This window comes from Cetorhinus maximus, chromosome 16 (genome assembly GCF_964194155.1).
Source record: "Cetorhinus maximus chromosome 16, sCetMax3.hap1.1, whole genome shotgun sequence".
In the NCBI taxonomy this organism is placed as follows: Eukaryota; Metazoa; Chordata; class Chondrichthyes; order Lamniformes; family Cetorhinidae; genus Cetorhinus; species Cetorhinus maximus.
This window is the reverse complement of record NC_135894.1, coordinates 74,922,510-74,944,661: the sequence shown is the minus strand read 5'-3', so window position 1 is coordinate 74,944,661 and position 22,152 is coordinate 74,922,510. Positions and strand designations below refer to the sequence as shown.

Sequence of the window (22,152 nt, the reverse complement as noted above, 5' to 3'; positions counted from 1 at the left end):
AAGTCTTTCTTCACATTTATATTTCTTCATACCAGGCAGCATCCTAGTGTTTCTGTATTGTACCCTCTCTAAAGATTCAATATGTTTCCTATGGTACAAAGCTGAATAGAGCATACAGTACTCAAATTGTGTTCCAATGCAATACTGCCCCAGACAAAATTCCAAGACAAGATCTCAACAAAGTTAAGGTTTTGTTTCAAATTGTTCTTGGTAAGGAAGTTTACTTTATGCAGATAGCACTCAAGATGGAAAATTGGGAATTATCCTGTATCAAAACGACAAGTTCTTTCAGTCCAAAGTCCACCATAATATAAACAACCAGAGTCGTCGAGTTATTTCTGGAAATATTGCGGAAGGAGTTCTGAATGGTGTTGAACTACTTTTTAACCCAAAGGTAAGAGTACCATTTTGTTTTGAAACAATATCCCAATATTCTAACAGTACTTGCTGCATAACAGAAAGGCTCAGCCGTCAATGAAGTTAATTTTAGGAGGCATGGCCATCTGAGGTTAAAATAAACTAAGGTGTGTTTATAATTTGATAATAAAGTACAATTGGGTTCATTGATAACTGCAAATGACTAATCTAAGAGTTGCTTCCAATCAGGATCAGGCACGTTAGTATCGAGATTTAAACTCAACAGAGTGCTTCCATGATACTTAATGAGAGGAAATAACTTATAATGCAAAGTGTAAAGGAGTCAAGCCTAGTCATTGAGCCAAAAGTTAGATTAAGCACCAATGTTGTTTTAAGTTCATAAGTACTGATATTTTAAACATGTATGATAAAAAAAACAAACACTGTGATGAAAGAAACCTAATTAGGTTTTAAGAATTGCAAAAGATTGTATATGCAAAAGAGCTCAAGATGACAGGGTCTGAAAATAAAGAAATCAAGAGCTAAATTCACACTTAATATTTTATTTAATTTTCACAGAAATGTCTTTCAGTTTAGGCCATTATACTCAAACTGAATGTGATTCCATCAGTAAGGAATTAGCCAGATGTGAAATCCAAGCATACCCAAACTTCTGCATTCATGTTTGAGTTTGTCCAGCATCACAAACTTAGCTGTATCAAAGAATACCAATAAAAAACATGACTGACTAATTGACTGTGATATAGACATTGGATCAAGACACAGCAAAGGCACACTCTGCCCAGTCAACCCAGAAAAGTCCTTTTCAGTAACATATGGTGACTAGTGCCAAATTTGGGAGAGCTGTCCCACAGACAGGTCAGTGGATAGTGTTACACCCAGACAATCATATCCATCTGCCAATATCCCAAACTCTTCCATCACTATTCCTGGATAAATTCTGTCTCAGCAGCTGGATGGACCCAACAGAGGTGGGGCACAGTGATGTACATTCAGGTAGACATAGGCCTATGAGTATTCATCATTGACTCTAAACTCCATGAAGTCTCAAGGCTTCAAGTCAAACATGAGCAAGGAAACCTTTGGCTGATTACCACTTACCATGCTCCTTCAGCTGATGAATCAGTACTCCTTCATGTTAGCCATTGCTTGGATGAAGGATTGAGGTTACAAAGGTATACAGAATGTCTATGTCAATGTCCACCATCAAGTATGCAGCATCACTGAAGATTATAACTGTAAGACTTGGCTTGTGGTGGTGGTGAAGCAATTAACACAAGGGAATAAATTATTTGACCATGGCCTCACTAATTTACCTGTCGCAGATACATCTGTACATGACAGCATTGGTTGGAATGATCACCACACAAACCTTGTGGAAATAAAGTCTTGGTTTCAAAGAGAAGATGCCCTCCACCATCTCATGTGGCATTACAACCATGTTAATTTGATAGATTAAGAACAGATCTAGGAGATCAAAACTAAACATCCAGGAGGTACTGTGGGTATAAGCAGCTGCAAAATTGTATATCATCACTATCTGTAACTTTGTAGTCCGGAATAACCTAACCCTCACTCCTCAATCAACACCAAGTCAGGTGAGTAACTCTGGTTCAATCAGGAGCATAGAAGAAACATATCAAGGGCAGCACCAAGAGCATCCGAAAATGAGATACTAACATTTTGAAGTTAAAATACCAGGCTACATGTATAGAGAAAGCAAAAGCAAGTGATCCTACAAACAATGAACCGGGTCAAAGTTCTCTAGTGCCACCAAACATAGTTTGAATGATGGTGGACAATTAAGCAACAGAAGGAGGAGGCCTCAGGAATATTCATCCTCAACAATAGCAGAAACCAGCATGTGAATGTGAAAGATAAGGCCGCAACATTTTCAACTATCTTGAGCCATGGATGCCAAAGTGGACGATCCTTCTCAGCCTCCTCCTGCCAGGCCTCAGCCAATCTTATTCACTGTACATGATAAAGAAACAGTTTAGAAACACTGGCTACAGCAAAGACTATGGGGTCTGTTAACATCCCATCTCTCGTGAAGATTTGTGCTCCAGAATTAGCTGCATCCCTACACAAGCTGTTCTAACACAGCAAAAACATAGGCATCTACCCAAAAATGTGGAAAATTCCTCAGGTATGTCTGACTACAAAAAGCAAGACAAATCCAAACCAGCCAATTACTGCTCTAGCAGCCTACTGCTAAGTGATGGAAGAAGTCATCATCAACCGTGCTGTCCCCTATAACCTGCTCATCAATGTTTAATTTGGGTCCTATCAGAATTACTTGGCTCCTCATTACAGCCTTCTTCCAACATTGACACAAGAGCTAAATTTCAAGTCTATAGTGAGAGTGAGTTTCCTTGATATCAAGGCAGCAATCGACCCAGTGTGATATCAAGGAACCCTAGCAAAATTGAAGTCAATGGGTATTGAAAGGAAAACTCTTGTGGCTGCATTCATACCTTGTATAAAGGAAAATGGTTGTGGCCAAACATCTGAGTCCCAGGACACTGTTGCAGGAGTTCCTCAGGGCAGTATTCTTGGCCCAGTAGTCTTCAGCTGCTATATCAATCAGCCTCCCTTGATCATTAGGTCAGAAGTGAAGCTGCTTGTTGATACATATGTAGTGTTCAACTGCATTCATAAATCCTCAGATAGTTCATGTCTGCATGCAGAAATACCTAGGTAACAATGCCTGGATCGATGAATGGGAAGTAAAAGTTTTGTTACTCACAGAAGCTCCTTTACAAGGGAGCAATTTATATATTTTTTTTCAAAAAGTCACAGCTCAATCTTTGATGGTCCAGGCCTGAACTCTCACGTAACCATCCTTTAGTCAGCTAATTTACTTCATGAGGCATTCCTCCAATGAACATATGCCAGATACCATGGAAGGTCAAAGGTTCAAGAACTCTCGTCAAAAATGATTCTGCACTTTTCCCATTATGACAAAGCTCATGTAAAGAGTAGGAAAAGACTCTAGGCGGAATTGTCCCAGATTTGCACGAAGTGCGGTAGCGGGTGGGTAAAACAACGTTTTACCCATAGACCACGATGGCGGATTTTCACACCGTATCGTCCCAAACCCGCCACATTATTTATGCATTCTCGGGAAACATGCCGTTTCCATGGTGGGCGGGCTCTGATTCACCCGTCTGCCATCACCTCGCCACTTAATCATGCCAAACGCCATATTTAAAGTCCAGTCGTGCGCATTCATCTCAGTGCTCCCAGCTACGACTGCTGCAGGGAAGATGTCCACAAAAGGCAAAAAGACTGCAGCCCCCAGATTTAGAGACGCATCATTGGAACCACCTTTTAGATACCATGAAGTCCCTCCAGGATGTCCTCTACCCCCACTCTTGCTGCAGAATGGGCAGCAGCATGACAAACCAGGCTTGGGAGGTGGTGGCAGCGGTGGTCAGCACCAACGCTCTTCAAAAGAGGACAGCCACCCAGTGCTTCAAGAGGATGAATGATCTCTCCGTTCTATCAGGGTAATTCACTCTTCTCATCGCTCTCAACTCACACACTCAATGTCATCACACATCCACAGGGATCTCACTCACTGCCAGTACAAGGGATATCACCATTCACCCTCTCACACTCACCATCATTGTCCTCCTCCCGTCCATGGGACCACTCACCACCCACACATGCCAGGCATACTTATCATCTGGCCTGGCAGGCATTCTGCTTACACTTTTCCCATCTCTATTCATGCAGGACAAGCCGGCACACAACAACAGGGAGAGGACGCAGACTGGTGGAGGAATGCCTGAAATCAAACTCCTCACTTTGAAAAAAAAGCCATCCAGCTGGCTGGCGATGAACTGGACTATTCCTGTGCTGACGGGGAGGTCAGCACTGCTCTACCAAGTGAGAGTCCAGCAGTGCAACATCCATCAGACAACCATGCTGTGAGTGATGTGTCCTGTCTCACAGGCCACTGCCATGCACTAATTATCTCCCCTTGCTTCCACCGACAGAGTCCATGATGCAGGGCCTCCAATCAAGCCCCAAAGAAACCTCTGAAGAGGAATCTGGAGGCACCTTCCTTGAAGCCCTGTCACACCACTCACCCACAGCCTCCACCAGTGCAGAGACACACACCTCGGTGGGTCCTAGCTTTAGAATAGTCTTGAGATCACAATCTGGTGAGCACTTCACACTGTCTGATCCACAGCAGGCAGCAGCACGAACATCCCTAGTGTCTGGCACTCAGAAGACTGCTGAGTCCAGGTCAGATGACGAGCCTCTGGACTTGGTCATGTCATAGTTGCTGGAGCTGCAAAGGCAAGCTCGGGAACATCAGGAAGGGATGTCCGCTGTTTTCCTCAGATTGCAAGGTACAATGGAGGAGTTCACCCGCCATCGCTCTGAGGTGATAGCGCCAGCATGCAGTGAGGTCAACACTGGTAGGATGGTGGCCACCATGGAGACCTTGGTCCAGGACGTCACTCCACTGCTGCGCGGGTTCAACTCCATTGTTGATGCCATAGTTAGCCTCCAACAGTGTGTATGCGAGAGGGGTGCCGGGCAGCTCGATCTCACTCCAGCTACCCACTTCTTCTCAAGGAGTCAGCCTGGGACCCTTGGGCACCCATTGGGAGGAGGATCAGCAGGTGCACACCCCAAGACCATCCAATCAGCTGACTCCAAGAGTGTCCAGCGCATCCGACTCCCCTCTTCCTGTGATCTCAGCAGCTCCAGCTCTACAGGCCGAGGAGGGTGTCACTGCCACACAGCAGGACCCTGAAAGCAGACAGGGGCCCTCCAAGTCTCGGCTCTCCAAAGGACGCCCGCCAAGGTCATCATAGACAGGGCATAGCAGTCAGTAGGCTGCCTCCACCTCCGCTGTGGACACTGGGGGAGCACCAAGATGTAGCGGCAGGGTTGGGAAGGTTAAGAAGATGTAGTTGCACAGCTTGGGCACGGGTGTTAATCACTCATACAAACTGTTCGCTATTGTCAATAAACTCCCAAGAATGTCTCCCTGCCTGTGGCTCCTTGTTCTGATGAGCAGTGTTTTTGACACTCAGATGTGAAACCTTCCTGCACAAGATAAAGGCAGATGTCTCAGTTCAGGGCCTCTTCTCTGAGCTTTGTGCAGCCTATTGCAGAGCTCCACCAAGACCAGTCCAGGCACTGGAACCTCATCTTCAGCATCCCGATGGTTTGCTCCACCAAGTTGTGAGCTGCAGCATGAGCCTCGTTATACCGTCGCTCTGCTGCAGTCTGAGGCCGTCGCACAGGTGTCATCAGCCATGTCCTACGCGGGTAGCCCTTGACCCCGAGGAGCCATCCCTGCAGCTTCTGTGGACCCTGGAAGACTTCAGGGATCTGTGACTGATGGAGGATGTAGGAGTCATGCACACTTCCTGGAAATTGTGCACACACCTGCAGGATGCATTTCTGGTGGTCACACACCAGCTGCACATTCAGCGAATGGAACCCCTTGCAGTTGATGTAGCCCACCATGTCTTGCAACAGAGATCGAAGAGCCACATGAGTGCAGTCAATCGCACTTTGCACCTGTGGGAAACCCGAGATCTGGGCAAATCCAATTGTTCTTGCATCCTGGATATCCTGGTCCCGTGCGAAATGCACAAAGTTGTGTGCCCTCGCAAAGATAGGATCCGTGACCTCACGGATGCATTTGTGGGTGGAGGATTGTGAGATCCTATAGAGGACACTTGTGGAGCCCTGAAAGGAGCCACTGGTGTAGAAATTGAGCGCCACTGTCACTTTCACAGCCACTGGCATTGGATGCCCGCCATGTCCCCGTGGCGCCGAATCCGGCAGTAGCTGGCAGATGCGAGCGACCGATTCCATAGGCATGCACAGTCTTCGGCGACACTGGCTCTCAGTCATTTGCAGGAATGACAGGCGGCGTCTGTAGACCCTGGCACAACCAGCGACGGCTCGCTGTGGCTTTTCAGTGGCGTGTGTGGAAGCCCTAGCTGCCCCTTCTTCCTGAGGTTGCTGCTTCTGCCTCTGCGCAGCCAGGAGCCTCAGTCACACTCTCCTCCATCGTCTTCACTCTGTAGGCTATCAGCAATACAGCTAGTTCACCAGGCTCCATGATCCTGATGTACTCCTCCTGCAGGATGAAAGAGAGAGACATGTGGTTAGTATGGGTGTACTAAGAACCTCTCCTGGTTAAGTGTGAAGGCCTCTTAACGCTTCCTGAAGCGTGTTGGCCACCACTTGGATGGCCAGAGATTAGTGCGCTGCATGGCTGCCCAAAACCCCATCCACCTCTGCCCCACTCCACCCAACCAATTGGCAGCAGCTTTGCCCATTGCACTGCATGCTGTCCTCTCAGCTCAGGCACAGGCATTCTCCTAACCCGCACTGTAAGGTTGCGCTGTTAGCTTGAACCATGGGGGAGACTGGTTCAAACCAGGAGTGAGCTGCTTCATGGCCAGCTTTAGCAAGGAGATTGTACGTGTATAGTCTTCCAGCTGTTCTGAAGTCCACTAAAACGCTCATGACTTTGCAGCTTGTGCCAGGGTGGTGAAAGCTTTGGAACACTTGGTGGCACTTTGATGCCTCTGCGTTGCATGAGTGAGCAGAGAAGCTAGAAGCCCGACTCCAATCATATCAATGTGGCTTCTCCTGAACTGGTCACTTTATACAGGTTTCCCTAGTGAGTGGCTGCTTCCTTCACCCACCCTACCCCCACCCTGTATGCTTGTGCGCTATATTGAACAGCAGGGCTGCCCTTGCCCCCCCCTCACCCCCCCCACCCCACCCCACAAGCCACAAGTCGCCTCAATGCAAAGTAACCCTTGCCCCCCTCCCACAAGTCGCCTCAAGGGCAGGACTGCCCATGCCCCCCTCCCTTCCACTAGTCGCCTCAACAGCAGGGCTGCCCTTCACACCACCCCCCCAATGCTCTTGAAACTTGAAGTCCAACAGATGACCCTGGCAAGCACTGCGCATTGTTACTGTGCACTCACCTCTGAGTTCCCCTCAAAGTGCAACCCGCCAAGTTCACACCTTTTATATACTGTTGTGAAAAACGCAGGCATGCTTTCCTGCCGACGTGGACGGATGATCCAGTGGGACGGGTGTGGGCCGATTCCAGCGGGCTGGCCTAAAAATGATATGCTGATGTATTACAAAGAGGTTCCCAACGTCTGATGGCAGGAAACATGGCGAGCTGAGCAGACAATCACAAACTGGTTTCACACTGTTGTGAAGCCGATCGAGACATATTGTCCGCTCACGTCACTGAACACACCCAACGCCGGTGGGTATGGAAAATCCCAGCCTCTGCCTTCTCCTCTCTCTCCCCTGCACTCTACAAGGCCTAAATTTTCAGCTCTGTCAGATCCTGGCTGAGGTTCTAGCTGTTCTGGTAAACGTCTGCTGAGGTTTCAATGGGAATATGATGGAATGGCTGCAGATATTGTTTCTTTTGCTGGTTTCACACTCTTGTTCTTTTAATATCTTTTCAATGCCTCACTGAAATTATCTTCATGCATCTTCCACCAGTTTTTATCTATTTCCAGCTTTTCAGTTGTGTCTGTTTAGTCACTCGAGCCATTAAGGCTCTATTTTTTATCTGCTGTTTAGTTTTCTCCCGTTCCATTAAATAGTTCACTTATTTTCTAGCTTTCAGTTTTAAGGAATGGTCTACAACCAAAATGTTAACGTGTCTTTTACAAATGCTGATGGACTGGCTGTGCAAGCCCAGTATTTTCTGATTTTAAGTTTAAAAAAAAAAGATTCTGTCTTTCAAAAATATTTTTCTGGCATTGGACGTGTGGCTTCAATTTACTGCTGAAATACGGTAATGTAGTGAAGAGCAATCCTGGTAGTGATGCAAACGTCAGTTTTGAATCATAGAATAAGAAACATTATGAGTAGAATATATTGGGAATGCCATCACTGCAAGGTTTGCAGCAGTTCTCGAAGGCCTGCTACCACGTTCTCAGGACAACTGGAAGTGGGCAATAAATGCGAATTTTCCAATGTCATCTGAAGAAATAAGGATTAAAGCTCAGATGTAATAATGTCAAATTGATATTTTCATAAGTTTACCTCATCATGTACAGGAGTGACACAATGCAGGACAAATGGTTAGTTTGATACAATTTCTCTTAAATAAGTTTATTTATGTTTTTATTCAGTACAATTCTACAGAGTATTTCATTCACGATCATGCCTGTGTGTTTTGGGACTATACTGTGGATGATTGGAATACAGCAGGCTGTTCAAAGAGCACAGATGAGTTTGGGTATTTGAGATGTCAGTGCAATCACACCACTAATTTTGCAGTGCTGATGGTAAGACCAAAATTATATTACAATCAAGTTTAATATATTTATGTGTGCTTTTCAGCAGTTTTTCACTCCAAGGATTTCTGTTTTTGTGTAAGCTCTTTCAACAGGTTTCATGTCACCTGAGAGAGAAAGATTGTTGGTCTCTCAGGGTATCAGGGATATGAGGAGTGAGCTGGAAGGTGGAGTTAAGGCAGATCAGCCATGATTGTATTGAATGGTGGAGCAGGCACGAGGGGCCATGTTGTCTACTCCTGCACCTATTTCTTATGTTCAGATGTTCTTATGTAAGCCTGTCTGTGCTCTGATTCAAATAGTAAGCAGTTTGCCATAGGGGGTTGGATACAATGTCAAGATTTCCTCACTCAGTTTAAGAAGTTCTTACATCACAAAGGACATCATTTTAAATTGGTAAACTTAGCATTGATGTGGGGTCTAATCTTTCTTTAATTTAGCAACTAACTAAAAGTTGCTCTTTGGGTTGGGAGAAGGTGAGTTTTAGTCCAGCTTTAAAACAGGAGTTTTACAGGCTCTGCTTGCAGCTGCAGCTAGTAAATTAGTTAACTGGCTTAAACAGGTTTTTAGAAGCTAGATTCAGACAGCACAAAAACAAGCCATCTACAGTGCTGCTTTGGGCTGCATTAGAGTGCCTTAGTTGGAGTTTAGTGAGAGAGGGAGTTCGCTGAAGAGGGAGGAAGGTGATTCTTTCATTTTCTACTTTTCCTCATTAAGAAGAGCTGGGACCTTGGTAAGTAGGACCTGGTAAATATTTTTTCCATCCTTAATATTCTCTAAGCTAGAGGAAGTAAAAGTAAAGGGAGTAATTTAAGGGTAAGTCATGGTAGGGCAACTTGGCCAAGTGGAATGCTCCTCCTGTGTGATGTGGGAAGTCAGGGACACTTCCAGTGTCCAGGACGACCATATGTGCAGGAAGTGTCTTCAGCTGCAGCTACTCGAAATCTGTGTTTCGGAGCTGAAGCTGTGGCTGGAGTCACTGCGGAGCATCTGGAAGAATGAGATCTTCGTGGATAGCACATACAGTGATGTGGTCCCACCACAGGCAAAGAATGTAAAGAATGCATGGGCAGAAAGGGAATAGGTAAGCACCAGACAAGGTAAAAGGAATCCCCTGGGTCCACCTCCCTCTCCAACAGGTTTTCCGTTTGGATACTGCTGGGGGAGATGGTTTCTCAGGAGAATGCAGCAAGAGCCATGGCGGCATGAGTGGATCAGCTGCACAGAGTGGGGATAAAGTGTGGGAGAGTAATAGTGAAAGGGGATGCTATCATAAGCGAAATAGATAGACATTTCTGTAGCCACAGACATGACACCAGGATGGTATGTTGCCTCCCTGATGCCAAGGTCAAGGGTGTCACTGAGCGGCTGAAGGACATTCTGAAGGGGGAGGGTGAACAGCCAGAGATTGTGGTCCATATTGGTACCAGAGACATAGGTAAAAAGAGGGATGTGGTCCTGAGAGCAAAATATAGGGAGCTAGAAAATAAATTAAAAAGCAGGACCTCAAAGGTAGTAATCTCAGAATTACTCCCAGTGCCATGTGCTAGCGAGATCAGGAATAGGAGAAAAGACCAGATGAATGTGTGGCTGGAGAGGTGGTATAGGAGGGAGGGATTTAGATTCCTGAGGCATTGGGACCAATTCTGGGGAAGATGGGACCTGTACAAGCTAGACAGCTTGCATCTCAGCAGGACCAGGACCAATATCCTTGCAGGGGTAATCGCTAGTACTGTGGGGAAGGGTTTAAACTAGATTGGCAGGGGGATGGGAACCTGAGCAGAGATTCACAAGAGAGGTAAACAAAGATAGGAATGAAAGACAGAAAAGTAGAAAGCAAAAGTGGAAGGCAGAGTAATTAAGGGCTAGCAGCAAATAGGGCCACCAAAAAAATGTGTAAAAATGTTAAAAAGTTAAGTCTAAAGACACTGTATCTGTATGCATGGAGCATTCGCAATAAGGTAGACGAATTAACAGCGCAAATACATGTAAACAGGTATATGATTGCAATTACGGAGACATGGCTGCAGGATGACCAAGGCTGGGAACTGAATATCCAAGGGTACTCAATATTTAGGACAGACAGGGAAAAAAAGTAAAGGAGGTGGCATGGCATTGTTAGTTAAGAATGAAATCAGTGTGATAGTGAGAGAGAATATTGGCTCAGAAAATCTAGATGTAGAGTCAGTTCTAGGTGGAGCTAAGAAGCAACAAGGGGCAGAAAACATTAATGGGAGTTGTTTATAGGCCTCCAAACAGTAATGATAAGGTACGGGACAGCATTAAACAGGAAATTAGAGATGCATGTAACAAGGGTGGTACAGTAATCATGGATGACTTTAATCTACATATAGACTGAGCAAACCAAATTAGCAATAATACTGTGGCAAATGAATTCCTGGAGTGTGTACGAGATGGTCTTTTAGGCCAGTATGTCGAGGAACCGACTAGGGAACAGGCTATTCCAGGATTTGTTATTGTGCAATGAGGAGGGGTTAATTAATAATCTTGCTGTGTCGAGTCCTTTAGGGAACAGTGACCATAACATAATAGAATTCTTCAAAAGGATTGAAAGTGAAGTAGTCTGATCTGGAATTGGGGTCCAAAATCTTAACAATAGAAACTACGAAGGTATGAGGCGTGAGTTGGTTAAGATGGATTGGGGAATTTCATCGACAGGCATGACGGTGGATAGACAATGGCTAATATTTAAGGAACAAACGTATGTACTGCAACAGTTATACATTCCTTTCTGCCGCAAAAACACAACAGGAAAACCAGCCCAACCATGGGTAACACAAATAAATTGAGGATAATTTGCTGACTCCAAAGAGGAGTCATATAAAGTTGCTAGAAAAAGTAGCAGGCCTGAGGATTGGTAGCAGTTTAGAATTCAGCAAAGAAGGACTAAGAGATTGATTAAGAGGGGAAAAATAGAGTATGAGAGTAAACTTGCAAGGAACATAAAAGCGGACTGTAAAAGTTTCTAATAGTATGTAAAAAGAAAAATATTAGTGAAGACAAATATAGGTCCCTTATAGTCTGAAACAGGAGAAATTATAAGGGAGAACAAGGAAATGGCAGAACAATTAAACAACTACTTTAGTTCTGTCTTCACGGAGGAAGACACAAATAACTTCCCAGAGATACTAGGGAACCAAGGGTCTAGTGAGTAGAAGGAATTGAAAGAAATTAGTATTACTAAAACAATAGTGCTGGAGAAATTAATAGGACTGAAGGATTATAAATTCCCAGGGCCCAATATTCTACATCCCAGGGTACTAAAGGAGGTGGCCATGGAAATACTGGATGCGTTGGCTGTCATCTTCCAAAACCCTGTAGATTCTGAAACAGTCCCAGCAGACTGGAGGGTCACAAATGTAACCCCACTATTTAAAAAAGGAGGGAGAGAAAAAACAGCAAATTACAAACCGGTTAGCCTAACATCAATAGTAGGGAAAATGCTAGAGTTTGTTATAAAGGATGTGATAACAGGACACAGAAAAGTATCAACAAGATTAGACAAAATCAACATGGATTTATGAAAGGGAAATCATGGTTGACAAACCAACTGGAGTTTTTTGAGGACATAACGAGCAGAATAGATAAGGGAGAACTGGTGGATATGGTGTATTTGGATTTTCAGAAAGCTTTTGATGAAGTCTCACATAAGAGGTTAGTGTGTAAAATTAAAATACGTGGGATTGAGAATTGGTTAACCGACAGGAAACAGAGAGTAGGAATAAATGGGTCTTTTTCAGAGTGACAGGCAGTAACTAATTGGATACCTCAGAGTGCTTGTGCCCCAGCTATTCACAATATATATCAATAATTTGGATGAAGGAACCAAATGTAAAAGTTCCAAGTTTGCTGACAACACGAAACTTGGTGGACTGTGAGCGATGAGGAGGGTGTTAAGAGACTTCAAGGCGATTTAAACAGGTTGAGTGAGTGGGCAAATACATGGCAGATGCAGTATTATGTGGATAAGTGTGAAGTTATCCTATTCGGTAGGAAAAGCGGAATGGCAGAGTATTATTTAAATGGTGATAGATTGGAAAATGGTGAGGTACAAAGGAACCTTGCATGCAGGTGCAGCAAGCAGTTAAGAAGGCAAATGGTATGTTGGCCTTCATTGTGAGAGGACTTAAGTACAGGAGCAAGCATGTCTTATTGCAGCTGTACAGGGTCTTGGTGAGACCATACCTGGGGTGTTCTGTGCAGTTTTGGTCTCCTTACCTAAGAAAGGGATGTACTTGCCATAGAGGGAGTGCAGCGAAGGTTCACCAGACTGATTCCTGGGATGACAGGATTGTCGTATGCGGAGAGATTGGGCCGACTAGGCCTGTGTTCACTGGAGTTTAGATGAATGAGAGGAGGTCTCATTGAAACATATAAAATTCTGACAGGGGTGGACAGATTGGATGCAGGGAAGATATTTCCTCTGGCTGGGGTTCTAGAACAAAGGTTCACAGTCTCAGGTTATGGGGACACCATTTTGGACTACAATGAAGAGGGTGGTGAATCAATGGAATTCTCTACCACAGAAGGCTCTGGAGGCCAAGTCACTGAATATATTTAAGAAGGAAATGGATCAATTTCTGGACTCTAAAGGTGTCATGGGGGATGGGGAGAGCGCGGGAGTACGGCGTTGAGGTAGAGGATCAGCTATGATCATGTTGAATTGCGGAGCAGGCTCTAAAGGCCGAATGACCTACTCCTGCTCCTATTTTCTATGTTTCTATGATGTGAATGTCAGAGAGTCCTGGGTTCCACTCTGGTGGAGTTTATGCAATAACAGGCCAGTGTCCCTATTGTGAATTGTATGGAAGTACATCTCAACACCTATTATCCCACTGGCAATTTGATTTGAAGGCAATATGGCTTTGGTTGCCTTGTGACACTCTCAAATTCATGACTGGGAAACGTAGTGATTTTCTGGATGCACAGTTCAGTTCAAATAATAAACCTTGCCATTTCTGGAAAATTCAATAGTATACATCTTCCCAACTTCATTAAAAAGTTAATGTCTTGTAGTATATATAGTGAACCACTGAAAGAAATATGCAAATGTCTCAAAAATGCAAGGACTGGGTTGTGGACTTCCATTGTTTTATAATCACGTTGAAACAGAAATTCCCCAGCGTAATAGTAATTGGCCCCACTATATCTGATCTTCACCAGTAACATGATGTATGTCATCAGAAGTGACATTGCCCTCCTTGCTGATAATGCCAACATAAAGCAATAAATTCCTAGGGTAGAATTTTAAGCTGATTATCATTGCATAAATTCTGGGACTGTTAGTGGGCTGGGAACCCGTTGGACTCTGCAGCGAGCTTTGCTGTGGCTCTTTAGTTGAACAGCGGCACTAATAACCCTCTTCAGTGTTTCCAGAACAATCAAGGAGGGGCGGCGGCACAACACGCTAGATATGTCAAAGGAAGGATTTCTCATTAAAGGAACCCAAGCATGGGTTATAATGTCTCAACTGGACATGGATTTTTGAGGCTGTAGCAACCACAGGAATGGAGAGAAAACATGGGAAGGCTGCTCCCTGCGTATCTCATTCTTACTTGGTGATCCTGCTGTGGGATCTGAGGGACTGTAGTGAGGCAAGCTTTCCCAAGGACAGAAAGGACAACCTCTCCTGCCAAGCAGCTGTGGATGGAAGCGGACAGGGAGGACAGCTGCAGATGTGTGGCCCCTCTGATCTGGGGTCAATGCACCAAGAGGATCTCAGGAATGCACGAAAGGTGAGTAACATAATAACTTCAGCTGCCAAGCACCACACTCTGACTTTCCCAACATTCTCCTGCATAACACTCCCCAGATCAACATGTCTTGCACTCATTCCACCTCTCCAGGCACCTCCTCACATCCCCATCTGAACAGACAACACTGACACTCACCCTCATCCAATTGTCCTCTCGAATCTATGCCTCAGACTAATCCTCCCCAAATGTTGTCCTTCAGTCCTCTCCACACAAGCCATTACTAACATTCATGACTGTCTACGATCTCTCCTTGCAGCAGAGAGCACACAATCATGAAGAGAAGCAGGGAACCGGAAAGTGGGCTGGGGATGATGACACTACAGTTACAAACACCTTGATGGCCAATTGCAATGAATGCCCACCTGCCCCACTGGGAAGGGGGTCTTGTTCCAGGAAACTGCAGATGGCAGAAATGACCTACTATGAAAACCTGAGCCTCCTGAGGCACTGGTACTCAGACACGTTGAGAGAGCCTATCCTTTGCAGGACAAGTGTAGTGACTTCCAATAAGTTGGCACTGAAGCATTGAAAACACACTCTAAGAAGAAGTACTGTGGGTAGCAGTGTTGTGTCTTCCAGTACCTATAAGTTATAAATAATCACACCTTAGACTCATAGTGCTGGAGCTTCATCAAGTGTATTCCTTTCAGTCATGCATATGGCTAGTGGACTGATACATTGTTACTCGTCACATGAATGCAGTGCAGCAGTAAAATGTGGTATCCCAAGATATATATTCGCATAACAATTTACCACTCTTTCGAATTGTGCATCTAGCTCTTTATGGATAGTATAACAATGTAACAAGCACGGTCGCATCTGGCCATGGCTACAGTTCTTCAGTTCCAATAATAAAAGTTTCCCAAACTGTCAATTTCACTGAGGAGAAGGTTCCCACTGTGCACTCACCTGGTTAACCCTGGAGAGTTGCCTACAGCTTAGGAAATAGGTCCAAAGGCTGTTAAAGCCAGAATCCTTGGTTAAAACACAGTTTAATGACCTATTTGGAGATTTAAATGATTTAGCAACAGCTGCAAAGGCATTCCCAGCTTGCCTCCAAACCCGCCTGGTTGAAACCTGGAAGGGGTGGACTGACGGCAGGACCCCGACCCAACCTCACTTTTAGGAGATTTAACTCCCCACATGCACCAGACTTTCTTCCCCTTGCCTTAAAAAATCTGCCCATTGTCGCAAAGGCAAGAGTTAATCAAATATCTACAAACAGTGAACTGCTGTCACTAGAAGGCGCACGATCAAAGAGGGGAGACATTGGCCTGAGTGAGACAGAGAACGAGTGAGTATATTTGGGAATTTGTTTCAAAGTGGGAATTTGGTGCATAAGGGGGAAAGAGGTGCTTTAGGTATTGCAAGAAGTAAAGTGTCGGGGGTTCGGTGAAGAGCGGAGGGGAGGAGGTGCTTTTTTCTTCTACTCTTTTTCAGCCTCCTGTATTTGATTTCTGATTTGGTGCAGCAGAAGAAGCAGGTAAATCAGTAAATTGTATTATTAATTTTATCAGTATTGTAAGTACTGTGTTGTTTTAACAGCATTGTAAAGTACTGGCAGTGCCAAAACCTGTTGGGAAGCGTAAGCTTTATTAATTATAATTAATTAATTAGCAATTAATTCATTAACACATATTGGAGATGGCAGGGCAGGTGATGTGCTATGATTGCAGGATGTGGGAGCTTTTGCATACTGGTGTGATCCAGGGCAAACATATCTACAGTAAGTGTTTGTGGCTGCAGGAACTTTGGCTCTGAGTTATTGAGCTAGAGGCCGAGCTGCAGACACTGCGGCATATCAGGTAGGGGGAAGTTACCTGGACACTTTATTCCAGGAGGTGGTCTTAGGACCCCTTAGGTTGGAGTCTTCTGATTTGGTCAGTGGTCAGGGACAGGAGGGTGTGACTGCAAGTGAGGCAGGTAAGGGGATCCAGAGGGCAGGAGTGCAGAAGCCTCAGCCCTTACAATTGTCCAGCACGTTTGAGGTTTTTTCAGCTTGTTTGGGTGAGAGTGGGGGCTTCAGGGTGGATGAGCTAACTGGCCATGGCACCGTGGTACAGGAAGCCATTCAAATGGGAGGAGTTACAAGGAATGTAGTGGTAGTGGGGGACAATATAGTCAGAGGGATTGACACTGTTCTCTCAGCAAAGAGCGTGAATCCAGAAGGCTGTGTTTCCTGCCTGGTGCCAGGGTTCGGGACATCCGCTCGAGGCTGGAGAGGAACTTACAGTGGGAGGGGGAGGACCCAGTCATCGTGGTCCATGTTGGTACCAACGACATAGGCAGGACAAAGAAGGAAGTTGCACATAGTCAGTATGAGGAGCTAGGCACCAGATTAAGAAACAGAACCTCAAAGGTGATAATCTCTGTATTATTATCTGAGCCACATGCAAATTGGCATTGGAAAAATCAGATTAGAGAGATGAATGCGTGGCTCAAAGCCTGGTGTGGCAGAAGTGGGTTCCAGTTCATGAGGCACTGGCACCAGTGCTGGAGAAAGTGGGATCTGTACCATTGGGACAGTCTACAGCAGAACTGTGCTGGGACTGGCTTTCTTGTGAGCTGCATAACTAGGAAAGTAGAGAGGGTTTTAAACTAAGTAGTGGGGGCAAGGGTACAAATTTGGGAAGATGTGGTAAATCAAAGAGTAGAGACAAGGCAAAAGAGAAAAATATTATTACGGGGAATGAAAAACAGAACATGACAAGAAGGGATAGAAAGTACAAATCTAACAGTAAATGAACAGATGAGGCTAGAGATTATAAAAAGAATAAAAGGATAAAACTAAAGGCTCGGTATCTGAATGCACAAAGCATTCGAAACAAAACAAATGAACTGAGAGTGCACATAGAAATAAATAAGTACGATTTGATAGCCATTACAGAGACATAGCTGCAAGAGGACATGAATTGGGATCTGAATATTAAAGGGTACAGGATATTTAGGAAGGATAGGAAGCAAGGAAAAGGTGGAGGGGTGGCTCTGTTAGTTAATGATGGTATTAGCACAATAGAGAGGGATGACCTAAGTTCAGGAAACCAGGATGTGGAGACAGTTTGATTAGAGATGAGAAATGGTAAAGGCAAGAAGTCACTTGTGGGAGTCATGTACAGGCCCCCTAATAGTAGCCACATGGTAGAATGGAGCATAAAGGAAGGAATAAATAGAGCTTGTCAGAAAGGCATGCCGATAATCATGGGAGATTTTAATCTACATATAAACTGGAAAAGTCAGATGGTCAAAGCTGGCCTAGATGAGGAGTTCATAGAATGTTTCTGGGATAGTTTCTTAGAACAGCATGTTCTGGAACCAATCAGAGTGCAGGCAATACTCCACCTGGTATTGTGCAATGGGATAGGAGTAATTAATGATCTCATAGTGAAGGTGCCCCTAGGTAGCACCGACCATAATATACTTGAATTTTACATTCAATTTGAGAGAGAGAGAGGAGTGGGTCTGAGACTATGTTTTTAAACTTAAATAAGGGCAATTATGAGGTCAGGAAAACAAAGCTGGCTAAAGTGAATTGGCAAATTAGGTTAAGGGATAGGCCAATAGAGATGCAGTGGCAAACATTTAAGGGGATATTTCAGAATACACAGAATAGATACATTCCAACAAGTAAGAAAAAGTTCAAGCAGCGGACACACCATCCGTGGTTAACTAGAAAGGTTAAAGATAGTATCAAACTTAAAGAAAAAATATATAATTGTGCAAAGGTAGGTGGAAGGCCAGAAGATTGGACAGAATATAAGGAACAGCAAAGGACAACTAAAAGATTGATAACGAAAGAAAAATTAGAGTACAAGAGAAAGCTAGCCAGAAATATAAAAACAGATAGTAAGAGTTTCTATAAATATTTTAAAAAGAAACGAGTTAACAAAGTGAGTATTGGTCCTCTAGAAAGTGAGTCTGGGGAATTGATACTGGAAAACAAGGAAATGGCAGATGAATTGAGCAGGTATTTTGCATCAATCTTCACTATAGAGGATACAAATAACACCCCAGAAGCAGCTATAAATCAGGAAATGGAAGGGAGGGAGGAAATCAGGAAAATTACAATCACCAGAGAATTGGTATTGAGTAAATTGTTGGAGCTGCGGACTGACAAGCATCCGGGTCCTGATAGACTTCCTCTTAGGGTCTAAAAAGAAGTAGCTAGTGAGATAGTTGATGCATTCATTTTAATTTTCCAAAACTCCCTAAATTCAGGAAAGGTTCCATTAGATTGGAAGATAGCAAATGTAACTCCATTATTCAAGAAGTGGGGGAAACAGAAAATGGGAAATTACAGGTTAGTTAGCTTAACATCTGTCATAGGGAAAATGTTAGAAGCTATTATTAAAGAAACTATAGCAGGGCACTTGGATAAATTCAAGGTAATCAGGCAGAGTCAACTTGGTTTTGTGAAAGGGAAATCATGTTTAACTAACTTATTGGTTATCTTTGAGGAAGTAATATGTACTGTGGATGAAGGGGAACTGGTGGATGTACTGTACTTAGATTTCCAGAAGGCATTTGATAAAGTGCCACATCAAAGGTTATTGCAGAAATTAAAAGTTCATGATATAGGGGATATATTGACATGGATAGTAGATTGGCTGGCTAACGGGAAGCAGACAGTAGGCATAAATGGGTCTTTTTCAGGTTGGCAAGATGTAACGAGTGGTGTGCCACAGGGATCAGTGCTGGGACCTCAATTGTTTACAATTCATATAAATGACTTGAATGAAGGGTTGGATGGGATGCTTGACAAATTTGCTGATGACACAAAGATAGGTAGAAAAGTAATTTGAGAAGAGGGCATAAGGAGGTTACAAAAAGATATAGATAGATTAATTGAGTGGGCAAAGATCTAGCAAATGGAGTATAATGTGGGAAAATGTGAAATTGTCCATTTTGGCAGGAAGAATAAAAGAGGGCATATTATCTAAATGGTGAGAGATTGCAGAGCTCTGAGATGTAGAGGGATCTGGGTGTCTTAGTGCATGAATCGCAAAAGGTTAGTACGCAGATACAGCAAGTAATTAGGAAAGCTAATAGAATGTTATGATTTATTGCAAGGGGAATTGAATACAAAAGTAGGGAGGTTATGTTTCAGTTATACAGAGCACTAGTGAGACCACATCTGGAGTACTGTGTACTGTATTGGTCACCTTATTTAAGGAAGGATGTAAATGCGTTGAAAGCAGTTCAGAGAAGGTTTATCAGACTTACCGCTCTGAAAAGGGTCATACAGACTCGAAACGTTAACTCTGTTTCTTTCTCCACAGATGCTGTCAGACATACTGTGTTTTTCCAGCATTTTTTGTTTTTACCAGACTAATACCTGGAATGGGCAGGTTGTCTTATGAGAAAAGGTTGGACAGGCTAGGCTTGTATCCGTTGGAATTTAGAAGAGTAAGAGGTGACTTGATTGAAACATATAAGATCCTGAGGGGTCTTGACAGGGTGGATGCAGAGAGGACGTTTCCTCTTGTGGGGGAATCTAGAACTAGGGGTCACTGTTTAAAAATAAGGGGTCACCCATTTAAAATGGAGATGAGGCAAAAACCTTTCTCTCAGAAGGTGTTGAGTCTTTGGAAAAGTCGGTGGAAGCAGAGTCTTTGAATATTTTTGAGACAGAGGTAGATAGATTATTGGTAAGCAAGGGGGTGATAGGTTATTGGGGGTGGGCGGGATGCATGTTTGAGGTTACTGTCAAATCATTCATGATCTTATTAAATGGTGGAGCAGGCTCGAGGGGCCAAATGGCCTACTTCTGCTCCTTGTTCATATGTGCACTATCAGAGTTGCAAATTTTCTTCAGTTGCAGAACTTCTTGATCCTTGTCTTATTACAGCTCTCCAGAGTGGTAATTAAAGTTGATCTAGGTGGAACGAGTAATTGCAGATGATTGAAAATATTTAAAATTTGAGGATCAAAAAGATTAGCCCTTCTTGTCTCTGCCCACATCTCACAAATTTCTTTCCCAATCCTTTCAGTGGAAATGTGCAACCTCTGCCACTCCTATATACGAGCAAGACTTTACCTTGCAACGGCACACCTCAAACTCAGTGAGCAATGCCCTGGGATCGGCTAGTCTAAAAGAAGAGTATTGCAAAAATTGATGTTTTAAAGTTTCAGATAGATAGCCGTTTGTTCGAAAACAATATAATTTTCAAAACTCAATTGTGATCAATTCTTTATTTTTTTTATGATAGAGCTTCAGACGGAATTACACCTACACTGAACCATTAAACATTGTGTCATATGTTGGATGTGGGTTTTCAATAGCTGGGTTAACCATCACTATTGCATTTCAAATTATCACCAGGTAAGAACTTAACAGTGGCAAATGTATTAGTAGAGTAATCATTTCAAGTTGGTTTATTATACTATGTATGTGCATCAGGGGATGTGTCATTTTTTTATATCTCAGACCTAAAGACAGATGCCACACCTCAGGTACAATCTTTGGGACTGGCTAGTTGGATGCAAATAGTTTTTCAGTTCTGTACATTACAATGCCTCAATGGGTCAGATGAAATGCTAAATTCCCCCTAGAGTGCACCAAGATTCTACATGAATTCAGGTAAACACATTTAACGTACTGCCCCAATTTTAACTCCAGGCAGTGGTCTGGCAGGTAAATTAGAAATGCACGCACTGTGGCAGAATGAGCCTAGGATAATATAACTTCAAGGCCTCATTAACATAGCATTGGTTTACTTCCCACTTCTGTGGCTTCCCACTCAGGCAGGAATTAAAATTACCTAATGATATAATTGGATCCTAAATGACATATTTAAAGAATGACTCTGTGGGATTTAGGCAAGTAGCTTAATCACCCTCTTAGAAGCCTAAGTGAAAATTGCAGGATTTGGCCAGCTTCCCAACAGGCAAGTAGCCTGGGACGTTTGAACAACCCACCTGCCCGGTTTCGACCAGGGAAGTAGATTAAAATTACCCCAGTTCAGTCAGCTTGCTGAATTAGTGCTAGAGTATAGGATATTTTAAGGTAAATTATATATATCGTGGGTTAATATATATTAGAAGCAAAAGCATTTGCAGACTCATTTCATTTGAGACTTGGAGCTGTCAGAGAGAAGAGATGGCCATGCTGTTTATCTATGCTGGACATGAAGCCAGGTGTGGTGAAAGTATAGTTATCTAATACAGTGTACCAGTCAGCCCCTATATAAAATAACCATGGACAATACTTTGTTAATTTAGCTCTACAATATCTTGTATATATTTGCATAATATTTTGACAATCAAATTTATTTTGATTGAAATCAGTATTGACAGAATTAAGAAGTCCATTTTCCTACTAGTCAAGAACATGCTACATCTCAAAGCATGAAATACTACAACTCTAACCCTATAGGTAGATCCTTACAATATTTATGAACCATTTAACCAGATAGTTGTGACAAGAGAAAGCCAGATGGCAACTTAGGGTTTTGTTTGTACAATATTATTTTGTATTACTTTATCCAGTCAGTTAAATAGATTTTAAAACATCTGTTAGTGTAAAACCATGTCTTGCTTAAAGAATTTTCTCCCTTCCCACTTTGGAGTCACCTTGAATGGTGAGCTATTTCCTGCCAAGAATTTGTGGCTTTTACCAATGCTTATTTAAAACTGGTTGCTTGAAAGTGCATAACAGAATTTTAGTGACTGTAACTTTC

The 22,152-nt window shown here is 43.4% G+C and overlaps 1 protein-coding gene across 2 annotated transcripts in view; it reads left to right on the top strand.

Annotated features, from left to right (window-relative positions):
* Positions 1–22,152, top strand: part of adgrg7.1 (adhesion G protein-coupled receptor G7, tandem duplicate 1) — a 53,807-nt gene that overhangs the window by 19,143 nt on the left and 12,512 nt on the right. For both annotated transcript variants that reach the window (XM_078560084.1, XM_078560082.1), the window contains 3 exons: positions 234–394; positions 8,535–8,690; positions 20,683–20,795. In XM_078560084.1, coding sequence (XP_078416210.1) covers positions 234–394; positions 8,535–8,690; positions 20,683–20,795 — 430 coding nt within the window. The remainder of the gene's footprint in view (positions 1–233; positions 395–8,534; positions 8,691–20,682; positions 20,796–22,152) is intronic.